Source organism: Musa acuminata, chromosome BXJ3-4 (genome assembly GCF_036884655.1).
Source record: "Musa acuminata AAA Group cultivar baxijiao chromosome BXJ3-4, Cavendish_Baxijiao_AAA, whole genome shotgun sequence".
NCBI classification, from domain to species: Eukaryota; Viridiplantae; Streptophyta; class Magnoliopsida; order Zingiberales; family Musaceae; genus Musa; species Musa acuminata.
In genome coordinates, this window is record NC_088352.1 from 2,977,057 (window position 1) to 2,997,572 (window position 20,516).

At 40.6% G+C, this 20,516-nt stretch overlaps 3 protein-coding genes across 8 annotated transcripts; all 3 read left to right on the forward strand.

Annotated features, from left to right (window-relative positions):
* Window positions 1–557: 557 nt before the first annotated feature.
* Window positions 558–8,225, forward strand: LOC135581707 (cycloartenol-C-24-methyltransferase 1-like). Of its 6 annotated transcripts, none has more exons than XM_065145575.1 (13): window positions 558–688; window positions 1,302–1,419; window positions 4,296–4,362; window positions 5,381–5,454; window positions 5,608–5,692; window positions 5,791–5,846; window positions 6,718–6,772; window positions 6,932–6,979; window positions 7,146–7,229; window positions 7,321–7,521; window positions 7,612–7,737; window positions 7,818–7,915; window positions 7,999–8,225. In XM_065145575.1, exons 2-13 carry the CDS (start codon window positions 1,337–1,339, stop codon window positions 8,057–8,059), a joined length of 1,038 nt encoding a protein of 345 aa, XP_065001647.1. In that variant the 5' UTR covers window positions 558–688; window positions 1,302–1,336; the 3' UTR covers window positions 8,060–8,225. The 6 variants fall into 6 exon arrangements, with proteins under 6 accessions (XP_065001647.1, XP_065001643.1, XP_065001646.1 ...); XM_065145571.1 differs by having other exon boundaries at window positions 614–688; window positions 1,325–1,419; XM_065145574.1 differs by lacking the exon at window positions 558–688 and adding an exon at window positions 705–1,099.
* A 1,579-nt stretch (window positions 8,226–9,804) lies between these two features.
* LOC135635258 (sugar transport protein MST4-like) lies at window positions 9,805–13,733 on the forward strand. The gene is made up of 5 exons (XM_065146217.1): window positions 9,805–10,057; window positions 10,644–10,963; window positions 12,254–12,378; window positions 12,482–12,770; window positions 12,867–13,733. The coding sequence occupies exons 1-5, from the start codon at window positions 9,922–9,924 to the stop codon at window positions 13,545–13,547; spliced, it is 1,551 nt and encodes a 516-aa protein (XP_065002289.1). The 5' UTR covers window positions 9,805–9,921; the 3' UTR covers window positions 13,548–13,733.
* A 2,384-nt stretch (window positions 13,734–16,117) lies between these two features.
* LOC135634820 (F-box/kelch-repeat protein At1g55270-like) lies at window positions 16,118–20,451 on the forward strand. The gene is made up of 2 exons (XM_065145454.1): window positions 16,118–16,350; window positions 18,765–20,451. Exons 1-2 carry the CDS (start codon window positions 16,285–16,287, stop codon window positions 20,016–20,018), a joined length of 1,320 nt encoding a protein of 439 aa, XP_065001526.1. The 5' UTR covers window positions 16,118–16,284; the 3' UTR covers window positions 20,019–20,451.
* The last annotated feature ends 65 nt before the right edge of the window (window positions 20,452–20,516 follow it).

The following is a 20,516-nucleotide window of genomic DNA, read 5'->3' on the forward strand; positions in this document are numbered from 1 at the left end:
GCCGAACGTGGCCTGTCTCCGCGTTGGCCACCACCACCCTCACCCACCTCTTCGTTTTTACGTCTCCTCCCTCTCACTCCACTTCCTCCTCGGCCCCTACCTGTCTCTCACACCAAAGGACACAAAGTCTTGTATTAGATATATAAACGTAGTATATGCAACGATGACGATGACAAAACGGTACTATGCAAACTATTTGGGATTGATTATAATCCATATTTAAATTAAAAAAAATGTTCAAATTATTTATAACATTTTATTTTAGGGGGTTCAAATTAACATTTTATAACAATCGTGCAATTACGTTGGGTAATAATCTCTGCTCTACGTCGGTGATCGAGCGCGGTGGGAGCCACCAGTCCCGGCCAGGTAGGACGCACGAGGAAGCAGGGGGAGTGTGGGACCCGACGCTGGAGGACCGTTGGCCCGTGACTCCTGGCCTTTTTGCGAGGATCGGCTCTTCGACCCGCGGCAGCAACCGCGTCTTCTGTCTAGCTCGTTGGTAAATCTGAGTGGGTCCTACGGTACCCGCCAATCGTTCACCAAAGCTTTTGGGCACTGCGAAAGCTGTCGGCTCTCTCTCTCTCTCTCTCTGCGGCTCTCTGTCTCTGGCTAATACGTCTGCTAAATGCGTCGCTCGCTCTGCGATCAGCGCTTCGTGTACTGGAGGAGTCAAAATACCATCAGCGTAGAAATCTCTTTCTCACTTCTCCCTCTTTTCCTCCTTTCCTTCCAATGCCAGTGTCGTGGATCTCTTCCGTCGGTGTCGGAATCGAAGTTATTTGCTCTTTTCTTTTTTGTTTTTTTCGGGAAAAGTTTCTTTTATGCTGTTACAGACGAGAAATCAGTGTGGCGTCTTCCCGAATCATGCAGTTAACCTCCCTTTCTGATCGCAAGGATGAGTTTTAGATCGGTGCATTCATGTATCGGTAGTCTTGGATCCGATTTGAGTCTGCTGGCGGATGGCGTTCTTTTGGTTTGAATAACATTCTGCGGGCATCGTTTTCTTTCTCCCTATTTCGACATTCTCGCCTGCTGCTGCCAAAAAACCCTCCTTTGCATTTTTTATTCTCGGGAGAAGGTCGCAAGTATTTCAAATGTTTGTTTGAATCTATAAAAAACTGGAATTTCTCTCCCTTTTGGTCCATGTAACTCTGTGATCCTTTTTTTTCGATGATGATCCGTGGTTTCCTGAATGCCACCTCTTTGTTCTTCTTTAAAAGAGAAATTTTTTTTTCGATATTCTTCCAAAAGATCTTTGCTTCTTTGATGTAACAAAATTCCCACTTTTTTTTCTCCAGTTGAAAGAGATCGTGCTTGTTAGGTTGATCGCGAGATGTCGAAGTCAGGGGCGTTGGATCTTGCTACAGGAGTAGGAGGGAAGATCAAGAAGGAAGATGTGCAGTCTGCTGTCGAGCAGTATAATTTCTTCACTCCTCTTATGCGTATGGCTTGGGATGTCTTTGTTGGAAGTCACGCTTCCGATTCATTTCTGCTTCCCGACCCAAGACATGTGAAAGGGCATTTGGTTGAACTACATTATATCATGATTTCGGCTCATAGAGCATCTCATCGATGCTGCCTTTAAGATGCTAGATTTGTTAGATGGTCCCCTTTACTCTGTAGGAATCTGTCATCTTCATATCACTTGCTCCTGCATGACGTTACCCGATTAAACAGATGTATAAGCAAAAAACTAGAAGCAAAAAAACGGACTGGGTAAAAGAATTGATTTGCATCGTCTCAGCATGAGATGTTCTTGGAGGTAGTAGATGATATTCTTTTCCTGAATGTCATCCTCAAAAGTTGTGGGTTTTCCCCCATCTATTAGCTGATTGTGTTTTTTTCTTTTAATTCTATTGGTAATCTCTTTTTGCTATTTATAATCTCAAAATATTATTTACAACCCTCTCTAGATTAATTACGCTCATTTAAAAAAATAATAATATTTCAAAGCTATTCTTTATAAATAGACATAAATACCCTTTCTTCTTCCTCGTGTTCTCTTTCTCCTCTTCTTCCTTCTCCCCCTCAACTTCTTCCTCCTTCTCGGAGGACAGTGTTGAGGGGGCAACAAGTGGGTTCATATTGGTAAGCTTTTTTTCGGGGTGGGGGGGTGAGGGGTTAACAAGTGTGATCATGGGCTATGGGGTGGTAGCAAGCTGACGATCGATGGGGAGTGCAGGCTAAGGGGTGACAGGAAGCATGGGGGGTGGTGATCCATGGCAGGGAGCACAGACGATGATCGATGGTGGGGGGCTGTAGGGAGCACAGGCTGGGGGCGGTGATCGATGGCAGGGAGCATGGGTTGAGGGAGTTTCGGCAGCGGCAGGGTGCACGGGTGACAATTGTAGAGTAATGGGGAAGGAAAATAAAACAAAGTGGTAAAATCAGAATTAGTGGGATTGTAAATAGTAAAATATTATTTTATTAATTTTTTAAAGGATTGTGAATAGTAACGAAGTTGTAAAAGGGATTCTAAATAGTAAGCTCCTCCCATTTTAAGAACTCTTAATATTGTGAAAATATCTTTTTGCAAGGACATAAATGGCCTCAACATATCACTTATCCCAAACCTCTTCCAACTCCTCCTATACAACCCATTTTTCTATCCCTTCTTCTTCTTCTTCTTCTTCTTCTTCTAATTGTCGGCGATGGGCGAATGGGGCGTAACCAGGGTTACGACATGGTGCTTGTGAGGATGATTGATCAGCGAATGAAATGTGTTGTATGAAGTAATGATAATTGAGGGGTTGTAAGAAATCAGATACTGTTGGAAATTGAGGGGTTGTATTTAGTAATATTTTATTTTATTTTATTTTAAGGTGGTTGTATGAAGTAAGGGGTTGCCAATGGCAATCTCCTTTTTTTTTACAATATTTGAAAAGAAATTGTTTTTTGATGTTACATTATTTAATTGTTTGCCCAGACTGTTCTGACCATGACCATGGTATTAAGTACTGAATAGAACTTTGGTGGTCAGACAAAGATACCATCTGGAACCATCATCCTGAAACAGTCAAACAGTCAACAAGGATCAGAGAGCTGATAGCTCAGTCCTCTGTTGACCAAACACAATTGTGACACTGTCTTCTATAAATACTTTCACCCTATCCCATTTGGTGTTCATCATGCACTTAGATATGTTCACTTTGTTATGGTATTACAACTCTAAGAACTTCCAAATATGGTGACCAACCTAGGTTGCAATGATCATGGATGAGACCCAAGTTCTCTTACCATGCATCATATGTTACACGTTGACAGATTCATTTATGCATTTTAGATTTGAAAACTTCGAATCTATTACCCCTGTAGAGTTGAACCATATGTTATAGAAAACATGCACTCATGAGGGTCAATTGGCTGTTCTAGGTGACTGCCAAATGATTTGATGTCGTCTAGCAGCAACTAATACCAGTTGTAGCAGAGGTCTAAATTATCCCTTCAGTACCAATATCTGAACCCTATGAGACTGTTATGCTTATGTTGGTATTGTAGAAATGTCAGTATTTAGATTCACACTACCTAAATATATCGTCATATTAAATTATGTATTGGATTAATGTCATTATCCATATGCAGCCATATTTTGGATTAAATTCTATTAGCATAAATCATGGTGTTCCAATTTATTTACAGACCTAGTAAATAAAAGGGCTTTGCTTCCATCCATCTGAAGTGCATTTATTTAGTAACTAAATAACCTATATGTAGTTTGACAATTGTTGCTCATTTTAACCATCTATGACCTATTTTGGCTTTCTTATTTAGCAAGTGTCCACATTTAACAAATATATGTCTAGTTGTACTTTATTTGCTTTTCTGAAAGACAACATTCTTTATTCCTGTCCAAGATTTAGCATGTTTTAGTCATGATCCCTTTAGAAACCTTCACTATCTTGGCTGTGGACTAAGGATAGCCCCATGCATTTGGTGGCATCTTCAAATTTCTTTTTGAATTTGAACTAGATGTTGACTGTTAGTTTTAATTCCATAAGACAATATATCCTCTGCATGCTTAATTTTAATTACCTGTTATAATTCTTTACTTACCTCATCTAATATGATGCTTAACACTAATATATGCATAGTTGATCCATCTGTTATGCATGAGAAAAATATAGCAACAACACTTGAAGCAAAATGTAGTGTTCGTTTCTTTCTCAATTAGCTTATATTTGCTCCATATTGAGCAGTTTTTTCACAATAATTTTGGTCATGTCCGGTCTTCTGATTGTTTTTGGATTAAGTTGCAAACTCATTGATATATCTTCAATGTCTTGCTGCGCTAGGTATGAAAAATATCATGTTTGTTTTGGAGGGGGTGAGGAAACAAGAAAAGCAAACTACAGTGATATGGTAAGTTATTGGTAGAATTAACTGTGCAGCATAAAAGTAACTACTGCAATACAAGGCATGCAACATTTCTGTCTGCGACTTTTACAAAGTTTTCAGCCTATTCATGCTTTTGCCAGTATTATTGGCCAGAATTAGGATAAATTTATACACACTACCGATCTCATATTTTAGCATATCTGCTCATCCTTTGTAATATTAAATCTATTTGGAATTTTGAATCTGTAATTGGGTATAATTTTTCAAGAATTATTGCAGCATCTGTGTGACATTTCTAAGGGAAATGGCAGAAACATGTGATTGGTTGCGGCATCATATTGGTTAGATTTACAAGATAATATTATATTGTGTCCTAACTTATGGTTTGGAAAAATCGAAGGTGAGGCTCAAGTTTGTCTACATTTGGTTGAGTGCTCATAAGGTTGATGTATCCTAAAATTAGTTAGGTTAGTTTTAGTTCTAGGAATACGATCAAGTGGAGATTGTGGCTTCCTGATCAGCTGTTTCAGTTTTGATGATGTTTCTGTAGCACAATACAGCTCCACATGATCCCTGTTGCATCTACAATTGTGAAAGGAAATGCAGATTATGATAAAATCATTTCTAAGTGTCATGGATTTATCTTGCAAAGTTTAGACAACTACTATCTTTTTAGAGCTAACCTGTGAACATTGTTGTAGTCTGCATAGTTAACAGTTCAATATGCCTGCTTTTGGGTTTACAGTTATTTCTTCTGAGCATTCAATGGAAAGAGCTGTTCATTTCCTAGTTTTTAAGAGAAAATATTTAATTTTGTTATTAGAGATAAATGGATTTTCTGTAGGACATGCTGAATGATTTAGACAGTTCTTGCTTCTAGACAGGAAGCATACCTGATTCTGTAGTTTGTAATCCATTCTAGTTATTCAGTGCCAGTAGATGTATAGTTTATTTATCAAAAATCAAATCTGTCACTTTACTATACTTATTGACTAGACTCTGGAAATCTGTGATAATTCATTATTTTCATTTTGTAATTCAGGTAAATAAGTATTATGATCTTGCCACAAGCTTCTATGAATTTGGTTGGGGAGAATCATTTCACTTTGCTCCCAGGTAAGCTTCAGCCGTTTTATTCTTAAATTAAATTCATGCATATTTCTGATGATGCAGGTGGGGAAAAAAAAAAATCAAAGTTGACTATACATCCTGGATAATTCCATGTTTTCATCATATAACACATACTGATTTTAAGTTTCATTTCTGAAGATGGAAAGGGGAGTCATTGCGTGAAAGCATTAAGCGGCATGAACACTTTCTTGCCTTGCAACTAGGGTTGAAACCTGGAATGAAGGTATCAATTGGGTCTTTTGTTATATTTGGATCTAGTTGAACAATTTGTCATGCAGCAGACTGTCTCCATTCATGTATGGAATATTGCTTGAAATGTAGGTGTTGGATGTTGGTTGTGGAATTGGTGGACCCCTACGAGAAATTGCCAGATTTAGGTTTCTTCAAAATTCTTTTGTTCAAATTTTCTGAATATTGCAATTATCTTTTTGAAGCAACCTCAGATTCTAGCTGGTTTATCAACGTTTGAACTTTGAAGCATGTCTATTTTTTGAAGCATTTATGACCAATCAATTACTTTCTAGGTGGGCATCCAAAAGTCATTGCAAATCTCTGAAAATCTAATTATACGAATTTCTCCATTTATTGTCTGAAACTGTTTGTTAGTTCTTAGACTCTAGCATTTTGGATATAATATTTTGCACAGAAATTGACTATTAATCAACAAAAATGGAAGTTTACCTGAATTTCTTGTTTTTCTATGCTTCATACGCATCGGACTTGTACCTATGCTTGTTTTTGTGTGTTTGCAAATACTTCGCGATCTTTAAGTTTATTTGATAACTTGTTTGTACGTTTGCAAATGCCTTCTATGTTATTTTTTTTAAGTTTATTTCACCCTGATAAGACCAAAGAAACAAATAGATATAGCAGGAAAATTATATGAGTGCCACATCTTTTGCACTTCCTATGATGGTTTATTTGGTTTAGAGGAAATGCCTGAGGTGATAGATACTGAGCCAACAACAACAAGCCATAAGGTGCTAATTGTTCGGGGCTGGTTATATGGACTTGCTGCTACTTTGTCCTTTATCTACAAGTAAAACCAGTTATTGCATCTAAGAAAAAGACCATATTGCAGATTGCAAGTGTGTCTGGCAGCAGCAACAAAAAAGCCTGCTTACTCAAGTTATTGGTCTATTAGATTGAAACCTTTACGCCTAACGTACTTGGTTGATTGGATTTATGTACCTCATGGTTGATACAGTTGGCTTGATGTGATGACATGATATGCTTGGATCTTTGCAGCTCAACATCAATTACTGGATTAAACAACAATGAGTACCAGATTTCAAGGGGAAGAGTGAGTTTTTTTTTCTTTCTCTGCTTATGATGATGAACATTAAGTCCACAATTTTGCAATTTACTTTGCAGGGACTTATTACCTTCTGTTATGATATAATTATCTGAAAAAAGTGACTCCATTTCTTAATCATTTTTTCCATCAATTATCATTCTACAGGAGCTCAACCGTGTAGCAGGATCGTGTGAGTCATGCAACTTTGTTAAGGTCTGTTTCAATCCATATTTTGGATTTATAGCTTATTCTGTTGTTTTTCTTTCTTTCTTATCCTAGAATTTCTATGATTGTGTTTGCTACGATTCTAAAACACGACTATAGAAGTGGTGTTACACAATGCATGCGTGCTAAGAAGTGTGTGTTGTTACACATGCAGGCTGACTTCATGAAAATGCCATTTCTGGATAACTCATTTGATGGTATCTACGCGATAGAAGCAACTTGCCATGCTCCAGATGCGGTATTGCTCTGTTTATATGCTTCTCTCACCTATTATGGTGTTCCTGATATCTATAAAGTCATGAGTGATGTTGGATCTGTGAGCTGAGCAGGTTGGCTGCTACAAGGAGATCTACAGGGTGCTGAAGCCTGGTCAGCGTTTTGCAGCATACGAATGGTGCATGACCGATCATTTCGATCCAGATAACGAAAGCCACCAAAAGACCAAAGCCAAAATCGAGCTTGGAAATGGCCTTCCTGATATAAGAACTACAAAACAATGCCTTGATGCCTTGAAGCTTGCAGGATTTGAGGTAACAAAAGAGAACAGCATGCCCTTTCATCAATTCTGTACAAACCCTGCATGCCACAGGCTTATACGCTGATCAATGTCATCGTTTAAGGTCATATCCGAGAAGGATCTTGCAGTGGATTCGCCTGTATCTTGGTACTTGCCATTGGACACAAGTCAGTTCTCGATAACTAGCTTCCGCTTGACATCGTTTGGGCGATTCATCACGCGAACCATGGTATGGAAGATTTGTTGGTTGCGATGCGAGATGCTTGCTCTGGTGGTTCTAATGTCGACTGTCGCTGCTTCATTGTGCAGGTCAAGACACTGGAATTTGTTGGCATTGCTCCTGCAGGAAGCAACAGAGTCTCATCGTTCCTGGAAAAGGCTGCTGAGGGGCTCGTTGAAGGTGGAAGGTGAGGAAATCCAAGCCCAAACAAAGCAGATTCAACAAGCTTTCACATGTACAGCATTTCTTATTGAGTTGGCATTATTGCAGGAAGGAGATCTTTACACCCATGTACTTATTCTTGGTTCGCAAGCCTCTCTCGGAATCTTGAGACGCATGAGATGTATTTGCTAGCTTGCTTGGGTGGCCGAAGATATTGTCATTGATTTGTGGATTGAACACAGAAACATCTCGATTGTTACATTCTTTGGATGTTTATCTTGAAGATCTTAGAATGTGTTGCCAGAATCAATGTTCTGCTTAAGTATTATTAGCCATCTCCACCTTCATCAGTAATCAAGACTCTTGCATTCTTCTTCCAGCAGAACAAGCATCTTCCTAACTTCTTCCAGCATAGATCAACCAGATGATGAAATCATCCAAATATGTCTCTCTCTCTCTCTCTCTCTCTGTCTCTCTCTCTTCTCTCTCTCTCTCTCGCTCTGTTACATATTGTGAACAGAACAGGATTAGGTAATGGGTGGGAGTAAATAAATAACAACTTAGTCGTGATCTCATGGAAGAAAACTACATCTTTGTTTTCTCCTCTGTTTGATCTTTGCTCTACAAGTCTCCATGTCCAAAGTGGTTGTAATATATTAGCGTCGGCCGACTCCAAAAATCACTCTTTAATCAAACATTTGACGTGCCAGTTCCTCCTCGTCTCTCTCGTCGCGTTCAAGACGGGGACTTCTTCTCGTTCTTGACTCTGCGACTCCTCCTTCTCCCTTGGCTGCTGCTCTAATCTTCTTCACTAATGCGGCTGTGATCTCACTGCTACCTGCTCTTCCTCCGCTCCGCCGCGGAGAGAACGACGGATGACCGACCACTTTTATCCGGAGCTAATAAGATAAGATCCCCACTAAGGCCCCGCGTACGTACCGAAGAAGCGAGGGATCACCGCCCTCCTCCTCGCCCTGCACGTGGAACAGCGACGCGCGACTTCCGCGGCATCCACGTCTTCCGTGGTGGCATCCCCGTTGGAGGGCGAGCACGGTTCCAATCTGCTCGAACAAATGCCGCGTCGTGCGCTCCATGTTTGGGGTGAGGCGTTCGGGTTTGACCGTCTTATTGCTGTTATTATCCTTTCTTTTAATGAGGGTCCATTTTTTTTTCTTCTAATTTTTAATTTAATTTTAATTCATTTTTAAAGGAAATAATATTGGAGACCGTGGGCGCATGAATGCGTTGACTGGTCAATGATGTGCCTGCTACAGCTACACGTCGACTTCAGGTCTACTATAGCTATGAATGATGACGTTCATGTGATTTGGAACCTAATTAATAATAATTGAAAGATACTTGAATCTGAATCCAATTTTGAATAATTACGTTTCTCCCGAAATCCGTTTATGAGACAAAGTTATCCTCTTTTTTTTGGTTGTTGATCTATTTTGTCAATGTGGATTAGGTGAATCCTCAATAGATTTTATTAAATTAAAGGACAGCAACCTTGGCAAACTAAAATTAACTACTCAGTGTTGACTTTTATGATGACACTTGGAGTCCACAACTTCGACTTCACAATGACTCGAGGCTTAATCCGATTAAGAGAGAGAGAGAGAGGATGTGAAGGCATTGACGCCTGAGTTATTATGTCACGCAATCTCTCATCATTAGTCAACACCTCCGTAGTCAAGATTCCATTGCACAGAGGGTGAGATATCTGTGGCGCCCACGCATCTCCATGTTTTGTGCTAGAAGAACAAGACAGGTCGCGCTTCACGAGCCAATGAAGAGTCGTCGATTGACCGTCGACTGATCTCGCCACGCGGCAACATCTCATCCGCCACGCCCGGGGGTGAATTCCTCGCCGGAAGAGCCGAAGCTTCGCACCAATTAATCAATCGACAACCGTCCGTCCTTCTATAAATCAGGGAGAGCAGCACAGTCTTCCAGTCTCCAGCAATCAGAGATCCGTAGGATAAGTAATCCCTTCCTGTTGTGATCGTGATCCTTCCACCCTAATCGACGATGCCGGCCGCAGGTTTCTCGGTGTCGGCGTCGGCCGGCAGCGAGTTCGATGCGAAGATCACGCCCATAGTCATCATCTCCTGCTTCATGGCTGCTACTGGTGGTTTGATGTTTGGATATGACGTTGGTATTTCCGGTAAGGACTTGAGTCTCTTCTTGTTGCTCCATGTCATATGATGAGTTTACATGCTGCGCACACACTTATACTGCATGAATCTTTTCTTTCTTTCTTCTTTCTTCTTCTTTCTTCTTCTTTTTCTTAACGAAAACGAGCTCAGAAATGATTCCTTGTTATCCCAAAGTGAACTCCTCCCTTTTGCATGGCAACTAAAGTTGAGAATCAATGTATGTTGCCACCCATAAAAGAGGAACCAGCACTTGTTAATTTGATATCGTTTTCCTGGTGAGATGCTGGACTTGTTTGTAGCAGTTGTCACTGCTGAGATCATCAAGTAGGACGAGTCAAGCAGTCGATCTTACCTTCAATCTACCCTCTGAAAAGTTGAATGTCACATGCATGATGACAGATATAATGTCCAAATTAAAGTGTTTGCCAAAATTATCATAGAAAAAGGTTTCCCACATTTTGGCATATCTGAAAGTTATTTTGGTCGGCCGTTCAAGAGAACATGATTTCTATGTGGATAAGTACATCTTGTCATGCTTCAGCACGGGAATCACGTTCTTTGGATCTAATTGCACCTCGGCCAATCAATTAACAGGGGGTGTAACGTCGATGGATGACTTCCTCATCAAGTTCTTCCCGGAGGTGTACCACCGGAAGCATGAGACGAAGGAGAGCAACTACTGCAAGTACGACAACCAGGGGCTGCAGCTGTTTACCTCCTCGCTCTACCTGGCGGGTCTCACCGCCACCTTCTTCGCCTCCTACACCACCCGCAACCTCGGTCGCCGCCTCACCATGCTCATCGCCGGCGTCTTCTTCATCGTGGGTGTCATCCTCAACGGAGCTGCGCAGGACCTTCCCATGTTGATCGTCGGCAGGATCCTCCTCGGTTGCGGTATTGGGTTCGGCAACCAGGTCAGTCCTCCTCGTAACGCTGCACTTCTCCTTCTCCATGGCTCCATGGTTAAGGTGGCTTTCGTTAGCTTCCATGGCAAACATGTGCACTGCGTAATAACCCGATTAGGAAGGCCATATATTTCTGCATGCAAAGGTCGTGTTCCATGTAGAGGTTTCACAGACAAAGTGGGACAGTCCACAGATGGGAGTCGGAGAAATGGAGGAAAGGGGAAGGAAGCATGGGGAAGAAAACCCACAACTTCTGCTAAGTTGCCTATTGGTTAGTTTAGAAGCTTTTGGCACATATGACTTGAATTGAAGGTCATCCTTTTTTGTATTTATAGCCAAAAGTCAGGTCATAAAGTGTTTGGATGCTTTGGATGTCTCTATCTGAGATTGCAGTTCATGAAAGACCACCACAAGAATAGATTGCCTCTCATCCTCACCACTGCAATTATTTTGCTAAGTTTATTGAAGGCCACATCTGAAGTCTGCATTCATGATAGGCTATATATCAGTCAGGATGAACAATTCATCAATTAAATGAAGAGCATATTTTTCTGGTTGTCCTTTGCATGATTGGGTAGGAGCCAAAAGTCTCCTACCCAAACATCACAGGTCACATGATCAGTAAGTCCACCTTATTCTTCCTTCACAGGTCATCCACAGTGACTTGACCCCAACTGCAGCAAACTATTGAGCCATATCTACCTACTTCCCACTTCATAGAGTTGAGATTGGTGTCAAGAAGTCAGATCCATCCAGGATCTAACTCAGAACCTAACAAAGAATCTAAGAATATGGATCCAATCCAGCAGATCAAACTTTTAGGTTATTGAAAGCCATCTGTATCTCTTGATCGAGTCTCTTGATGAGGTAGAGAAGATCGCAGACTATTAAATCAAACAATAATGGTTATGGTTTGGTTTCCAACCGTATTAATTGAGTATAATGTTATAAATCATTTTCCTGCTCATCCATGGTAAGGTTAAATACTAATTCAACTCAAAATTTTAAGCTTGAGTTAAACTCAATATATATTATTCAAATTTTTTTTTTAATATTTACTAATATAAAACTATTCTTTTAATTCGTAAGCTTTAACTTTGGTTGCGAAAGTTCATCTTAGCTCGAGTTAACATATATCAAGTTGAACATCAATTTAATATAAAAGTTTAATTTCTTTGTTTGTAAGCCGAACTCAATATAATATTTACTAATTTGAGATTATTTTTTTAATTTTATTTTTCAATATACCCTCACATATCAATATAGCAGCCTTTTTTACTTTTGTGTGTATCGGTGCAGGCCGTTCCTTTGTTTCTGTCAGAGATTGCACCCACCCGAATCCGTGGCGGCCTCAACATCCTGTTTCAGCTCAATGTCACCATCGGCATTCTCTTTGCTGACCTCGTCAACTATGGAACCGACAAGTACACCTCTCTCTCTCTCTCTCTCTCTCTCTCTCTCTCTCTCTCTCTCTCTCTCTCTCTGTGATTGGTCGTAGAGTGATAACAATGTACACACACCCTGCAGGATTCACCCGTGGGGATGGAGACTGTCCCTTTCGCTGGCGGGCATCCCGGCGCTGCTGTTGACGGTGGGAGCGCTGCTGGTGGTGGACACGCCCAACAGCTTGATCGAGCGCGGGCGGCTCGAAGAAGGCAAAGCGGTGCTCAAGAAGATTCGCGGGACGGAGAACGTGGAGCCCGAGTACAATGAGATCCTCGAGGCGAGCCGCATCGCCCACCAAGTGAAGCACCCCTTCCGCAACCTCCTCCAGCGCCGCAACCGCCCTCAGCTCATCATCGCCATCTTCCTCCAGGTATATTGATGCTGCTTTTAGCTACATCTGGTGTCGGTCTTCTTGTGGCGGAGGCGAACTATTTGGTGACGGTCTTCGCGCTCTTTGTGTCGACAGATCTTTCAACAGTTCACCGGAATCAACGCCATCATGTTCTACGCTCCGGTGCTCTTCAACACGTTGGGATTCAAGAGCGACGCCGCGCTCTATTCCGCCGTCATCACGGGCGCCGTGAACGTGCTATCGACGGTGGTGTCCATCTACTCGGTGGACAGAGTGGGGCGGCGGGTGCTGCTCCTGGAGGCGGGGGTGCAGATGTTCCTCTCCCAGGTGGTGATCGCGGTGGTTCTGGGGCTTAAGGTGTCGGACCACTCCGACAACCTGGGCCGCGGCTACGGCATCTTCGTGGTGTTGATGGTGTGCACCTTCGTGTCGTCGTTCGCCTGGTCGTGGGGGCCGCTGGGGTGGCTCATCCCCAGCGAGACGTTCCCGCTGGAAACACGGTCGGCCGGGCAAAGCGTGACGGTGTGCGTCAACCTTCTCTTCACCTTCGTCATCGCGCAGGCCTTCCTCTCCATGCTGTGCCACCTCAAGTACGGCATCTTCGCCTTCTTCTCCGCGTGGGTGGTGGTGATGTCGGTGTTCGTCCTCTTCTTCCTCCCCGAGACCAAGAACGTGCCCATCGAGGAGATGGCGGAGAAGGTGTGGAAGCAGCACTGGTTCTGGAAGCGGTTCATAGCTGATGATGGCGACAAGACTAATGGCGCTGATGGAGCAGTTAAGCAGGCGCAGCCATAGGATGAAGCGGTATTCTGTTCTGTAGTGCGCTTAGCTCGTCCCACATACACACATGATGTATATTAATTACACTGTACTATACTCGAGGAATGCAGTGATTACTAATTGTCACGCACGCAACAATTATCGAGAAATAAGCCAATTCGATAAAATCATTATGCTTAATCGATATAATAATTATTTTTATTTTGTTTGCATCATATTATGACTGATGTCTGAACAAGCGATTCATAACAGAGATGTAGCAGCAGACATTTAGATGCAGTGGAACAAAGTTTGCTTCCCACAGACGAATACACACGTACGCAATTAATCTCCTCATCTCCAAATCAACACACGGCAGCTAACAAAATGGCGAAGCCACGTTGGCCCGAACGCACACATGCATGCAACAGAGGAGGAGTGCGATCAGTGGCCGCCGGGGTACAGCGTGGCCAGGTCGGTGCCGTCGGGAAGCGTCTTGGGAACGATGCATGCCTGGGAGCACATGGTGGAGCAGGCCACGTTGCCGATATCGCCGTTGGCGCAGCGGTTGTAGCAGTCGGGGAAGCAGCCGAAGGCGGTCGCGGCCGGCACGGTGGACGCCACGAGCACGGAGACGAGGAGGAAGGCGACCACTGCCATCTTGCCGCCCGCCATGGTGGTGGTATCTACGGTGAAGCCGAGCTCCGGGTTGGCGCGATGGAGTAGTACCTTCAAGGGCCGCTGCTGCTGTGGTTGCAAGAAGGGAGTGCTTATAAGATGGCGAGGAAGACGAGGGTTGGAGAAGCTGCGGCGCGTTTGACGCGGTCGGGGTTATTTCCGGTGACGACAAATGCGTGGTCGAACGCGTCTCGCGTTCCACCAGCGAAACGTGTCCACAATTGGGTCGCACCAATATTACATCTTCCTCAAATAAATATCTTGTTGGTATGTCAATTTGATTCGTTCGAGTTAGATAAGATTACCCATAAGGCCATGTAGAAGGAAATGGCCGATTAGTATGGGCTACATTATCGAAAAATCTTTAATATTAAATTTATTATCTCAACTTCGTTTGATCCAAATCATTTATCAAAATATTTAAGCTAAATTTAATAATAATATATTTAGATTTTTATAAATCAATCTTAATTTTACGTAGGACTAATTGATATATTATTATTATTATTATTTTTATAAAAAAAGTATTTTAATCAAAATTTGATTATTCTATGACAATCTCTATTAAACATTCAACTTATAATTGATAAATTCGTAGGTTTAATTCCAGTTAAATTTATGTCAAAGGAATATTCAATAATTCTTATCATTCATGTATAATAAATTATTATTATTATATTCATGCTATTACTAGCTTTTTTTTTCCCACTTCGAACAATAATATTCTCCAACATTTACTTAAATGATTTGATCATATATGTTATTCGAAAAAAATTCTAATTTTGATAATTAATCAACATAAATTAAAAAAATACTAATTGTCTTATAATCATATCATAGTTTGGATTAGCTTAGCGGAAGTTGACTAAATTACACTAAAAAATAAAGTGAGTTACACTTGATCAATGTATTAAAAAAATTAATTTAAATAATTAACTATTATAACTTTTTATAAAAATAAATAATAATACTAATCATCTTATAATCATAAATAGATAGTTTGGTGAAAATTTAAGTTTGTTTAGTTGACGTTGAGCAAGCTATACTCCAAATTGAAATAGGTTATACTTGATCACATAATATATTAAAAAATATTTTTTTTATTTATTTTTATAAATAATTATCATAAAACTTAAAAAAAATAAAAAATAATACTAATCATATGGGAACTATGTCTTAATGGTTTTGTGTAAATTTGAATTTGTTTAATAGAAGTCGATAAAATTAAACTCAGTCATATAATATATTAAAAAAAATATTTTGATGATTAATTATCATAAATTTTTAAAAATATAAAAATGATAGTAATCACATGAGAACTATGTCTTAGTGGTTCTATCAAAATTTGAATTGGTTTAATAGAAGTTGATAAAATTAAACTCGATCACATTATCGATCCAAAAAATTCTAAATTTGGATAATTAATTATCATTTTTTACAAATAAAAATATTATTAATAATCTCAAAATCATATTATAGTTATTCTAGATTGATTTAGTAAAAATTAATTCAATTATATTAAAAATTAAACTAAATTATACTCAATCATAAAATATATCAAAAAATTCTCCGATTTCAATTGAATTTGATTCATGAGTTTTTTTTATGGTTTATTAATAAAAGGGACCCTCTCTAACAATTAAGTTTATGCTTAGTAAAATAATCATTTTTATTAACCACTATCTTTGCACCTAATTTTCCCCATAGAATGAGTCAGAACATAAAATGTCATATTGTGATTTCAGATGACATTTAATGGAGTTCGCTATTAAGGGACGAGCCAACTGCGCCTCCCCCGCCCCGCCCCCCCCCCCCCCCCCCCCCCGCGCCCGCCTTCGACAAATAGGTTTGAATCATTATAACCTATCAAATCTTTATTAATGGGAAAAATTAGACGATACACCAAACCAACGAGTCGAGAGCGAAGCGAACGATCTCCCTCCCTTGAGTCGGTGATGCCGAACTCTTCGACGTCGTTTCTTGTTGTGACAAGCGGGGCTTTCTCTTGACCTGTTCGTTCACCTGCCCTCCCCCTTCGTCTTTCGGTCCTCGCGACCGGTCGTTCGGCGTGGTGGGTGGGGGTTTCAGTCGGAGGATGGAGAGGGCCGCGCCGGAAAGCTTGGCCAACTCGCGCGGCGTCGTTCGCGTGCAGGCCCCCCCGGTATGTTTAGCCCCTCCTCCTTTTTCCCCCTCACGATTTGTTGTTGCTGTTTGAGGATTCTACATGATTGAGAATGTCATCGTGGTCGATGTTCTTAGCTGCTAGTTGTGGTTATTAGATGACTTAATTGCCAAAGTCTTTTCTTTTCCTTATGTTTTGCTGAGCTGAGCTATATCGTTCAGATTTCTGGTGGTAATAGTGACGGTGTTGAGTCTGAGCTCGAGATCGACTTATAGCATTTCCATAGTAATTGGCTTAGCCTTTTCCCGTTGGTGATAATTCGTAGCTTCTAATCTTCAGTTTATGCTATTTGGAAATTTAATCTTGTCAACCCCCAAAACTTTCTACTATAAGAGGTACTTAGAATTCTTAAATAAGAATAATAAATTTTAACATTAAAGTAATTTTCGAAACCTACACTATACCATATTGAGAATTTAGAAGACCATTTAAAGACTCGTTAACTTTACCCTTGCTTTGTCTCGAGTAAAAGTTGATTCCAAGGACTGGAAATTTCTATCTTAGCTATCCAAATTAGACTTCGTGCTGTTCTCATCAAAATTGGAGTTGATACCTCTTGTCCAAGGTCTGTGTAGTTTGTGACGGGCTCATCAAGGGGCCACTTCAGCCCTTGCTTAAGGTGGCTCGCTGGACCAGATGCTGCAGATGGCCGAAGCAGCCCCTTTTAATGGGTGAAAGGCCATCGTCCTGGGCCAGCCCCATGGTGGGGCCTTGTCATGGATGCATCTGCACATGCATGAACATACATAACATCATGGAGAAATTGGCAGCTCTATGTTGCCCAATTGTCTTAGGATGATTCTTAAAACACATAAGAATTAGTCATACCATTGACAGCTAGGCAAAGAGTTATTGAGATGCTTTAAAGGCTAGCAAGAATTCAGACCATTGCTTAAGTGACCGCCTATGAAAACATTAGTTGGCTGATTGCGGCTTAAAACAGTCAGTAAGAAAATCATGAAGAAGTAAAGAAACAGAAGAATACCGAAAAAGATAAGAAAACAAGATAGAAGGGTTATGTTTTGGTGGGGCCTAGATGTGTTTTGACGGTCCGATCAGGATTTGATGGCTTTTAATGCTTGAGTTATGTGTGTCTGCCTGATCTACCAGCAATTGTTGTCTTTGATGAAGGACTGGTGTGATCTGGCTGGTGGTAGGTGTTGCTGTTGGACTTGTTTAGCATGCATTAGCTGCCACTGAGAAACTAGAAAAAAAAAAAAGAAATGGATAATAATTGTTGGCTCAGTCAGTTCTGGATTTGAATTGAAATGGTCTGAACATGGGATAAAATATAAAACAAAAGTAAAGGAACCAGAGGTAATTGAGCTGCATTATCATGGTAGTCCTGTATGTCAATACCATTGTGCTGTCAGCATGGCTAGAACAATTAATCCTTGATCATAAGCATGATCCACATGATAGCATTGCCCAATTAATCCAATCCAATCACAACACCCCATATCTTTTGAGGGCTGGTTGGGTGTGTCAATATCTGGCTGCTTTGACTGATCCGACTGAGTACAAACAATTCTAGATTCACCCCAATTGTCTGGCCATTCAATCACAACAGATTTCTAATTGGTCCTGTCAACCTCTGCCGATTATTGATCATTAAGAAAAAGCTGATCCCATGATTCAATTTGGTCAAGTTGAATTGATCCAGGCTAATTCTGGTCTTAAATTCTATTACTTATCCCTGATTTGATTCAAATTCTGCAAACCTTGATCATGTAGACCATCATTGAACTCTGTAGCAAGCTCTCACTGATTAAGACTTGAACTATTATATAGTGTTTTGTAATTTGTCTTATACTACTAAACCCTCTTTTCCTAATATGAGCAGTTATATTTGGACCAACTCATTCGGTGACTTTATAGGAGAGTAAGTAACAACTAACATGCATCACGGTTCAATGCAAATGCATTTGATACCTTTACTGATCCTGAAAATAAAATTGTAATTGTTTGTAAAAGTAATAAACCACCTTAAAAAAATTGGGTTCTACTTCTTAATTAATTTTGTCAAACATTATATTATCCTGAGAACAAGGAGGTGCTTCGAAATTAAGCATGTGCTTAACTTTGCTATTTACTTACTGAAACTAGATTAAGATTTTAGTTAATCAAGTTAGTCTCCTCATATGATGGATGTGGCCATTTATCATGCAACTACTAACTTAATCATTTAAATTCATCACCTATGGTTCTCTACCCATCTTAAAGAATGAATTTATTGACATTCAATGGTGGATGTCATTTACATGTTTTCATACTTTTATCCCAGTGCATCTGGTGGGAAGATCAAGAAGCGCTTAGAATCATTTTTGTGTTTTAGTATTTGTGCACTACCAAGATGTGATCCATTAATTGTGTCAATGTCATGCAAATTGCAGGTTGATTCTGTGTCATGCTATTGTAAAGTAGATTCTGGCCTGAAAACAATTATCGGGGCCAGAAAATTTGTTCCTGGAGCGAAGTTATGTCTTCAACCTGAAATTATGCCAAATGGACCAAGATCAAGAAACTCACGCAGGGAGAGGAGCAGAAACCAGGAACCTCTAGTGCCTGGCCTTCCTGATGATCTTGCTATTGCTTGTCTGGCTCGGGTTCCCCGAGTTGATCACCAAAACCTTCGATTTGTATGCAAGAGATGGAACCGGCTTCTGTCTGGAAATTACTTCTATTCCCTCAGAAAAAAACTTGGAATGGCAGAGGAATGGGTGTATGTCATCAAAAGAGACCGTGGTAGAAGGATATCCTGGCATGCATTTGATCCAATCCATCAGCTCTGGAGGCCACTTCCACCTGTTCCCGCAGATTATTCTGAAGCAGTTGGCTTTGGTTGTGCTGTTCTTAGTGGTTGTTACCTCTACTTATTTGGAGGTAAAGATCCGTCAAAGGGTTCAATGAGGCATGTCGTCTTCTACAATGCTCGGACAAACAAATGGCACAGAGCTCCAGATATGATTCGGAAGCGCCGTTTCTTTGGCTCTTGTGTTATAAATAATTGCCTTTACGTTGCTGGTGGGAAATGTGAAGGTGGCCAAAGAACTCTTCATTCAGCTGAAGTTTATGATCCTAGCAGGAATAGATGGACATCCATCGCTGAAATGAACACCGGGATGGTGCCTTTCTTTGGGGTTGTTTACGATGGTAAATGGTTTCTGAAAGGGCTCAATTCTCACTGTCAGCTTGTGAGCCAAGTCTACATACCCACTGCCAACACATGGTCCACAGCGAATAGTCGAATAATTACAGGATGGCATATTCCCAGCATTTTATTGAATGGAAGGCTATATGCTTCAGATTGCAGGGATGGCTGTAAGCTTAGGGTATTTGAAAGAACTACAGATTCATGGAACAAGTTCATGGACAGCAAACATCATCTTGGAAATTCTCAGGTCTTTGAGGCTGCATCATTTGTTTCTCTTAATGGGAAGCTTGGCATCATCCGAAACAACATGAGCATTAGTCTTGTTGATGTCACAGATCCAGGAAATAGCGTAGAGACAAATAGTGCCCGTGCGTGGGAGACTGTTGTCGGGAAAGGCAAACTCAAGAACATTGTAACAAGCTTATGGTCATCTATTGCAGGTCGTAGCAACTTCAAGGGTCGAATTGTTCACTGTCAGGTGCTGCAAGCTTGAGAGCTCTCGATCAGTCCTTGTAGTTTTAGCTGATGACTAAAGGAACTTGACATCTTGACCAAGCAAATCTGCAGCAAAGCTCCTGCGAGTCGTCAGAAATTTTACAGACATGGAATTTAGCTATTGGAAGCAAACGAGAAAGGGCAATGCAGGCTTCAATTGCTTGTTCTTGAGGTCATCAAGATGTTCGAAAAAAGGAGCTAGTTTTAGCCTTGTAAAATCGTGATGGAGAAACTGCGGTAAGTGCTAAAAGGGTGTTCTATCATATTATTGACAATGTGAAATACATGCTTTTTAGATTCGAGAGATACCATATATTTCTTTTTGTATCTGATGAAAATATCATCAGACACCAACTAAATATCTATGCAAGTTATGCAAGCAATTTATAAGTTACCTACCAATTTATATGAATAATAACTAGTGATGGTGATATCTTTTTTTTCTCTCTATTATCTATATTTTTTGTACCTTCATTTTCAAATTCTTGTCATGAAC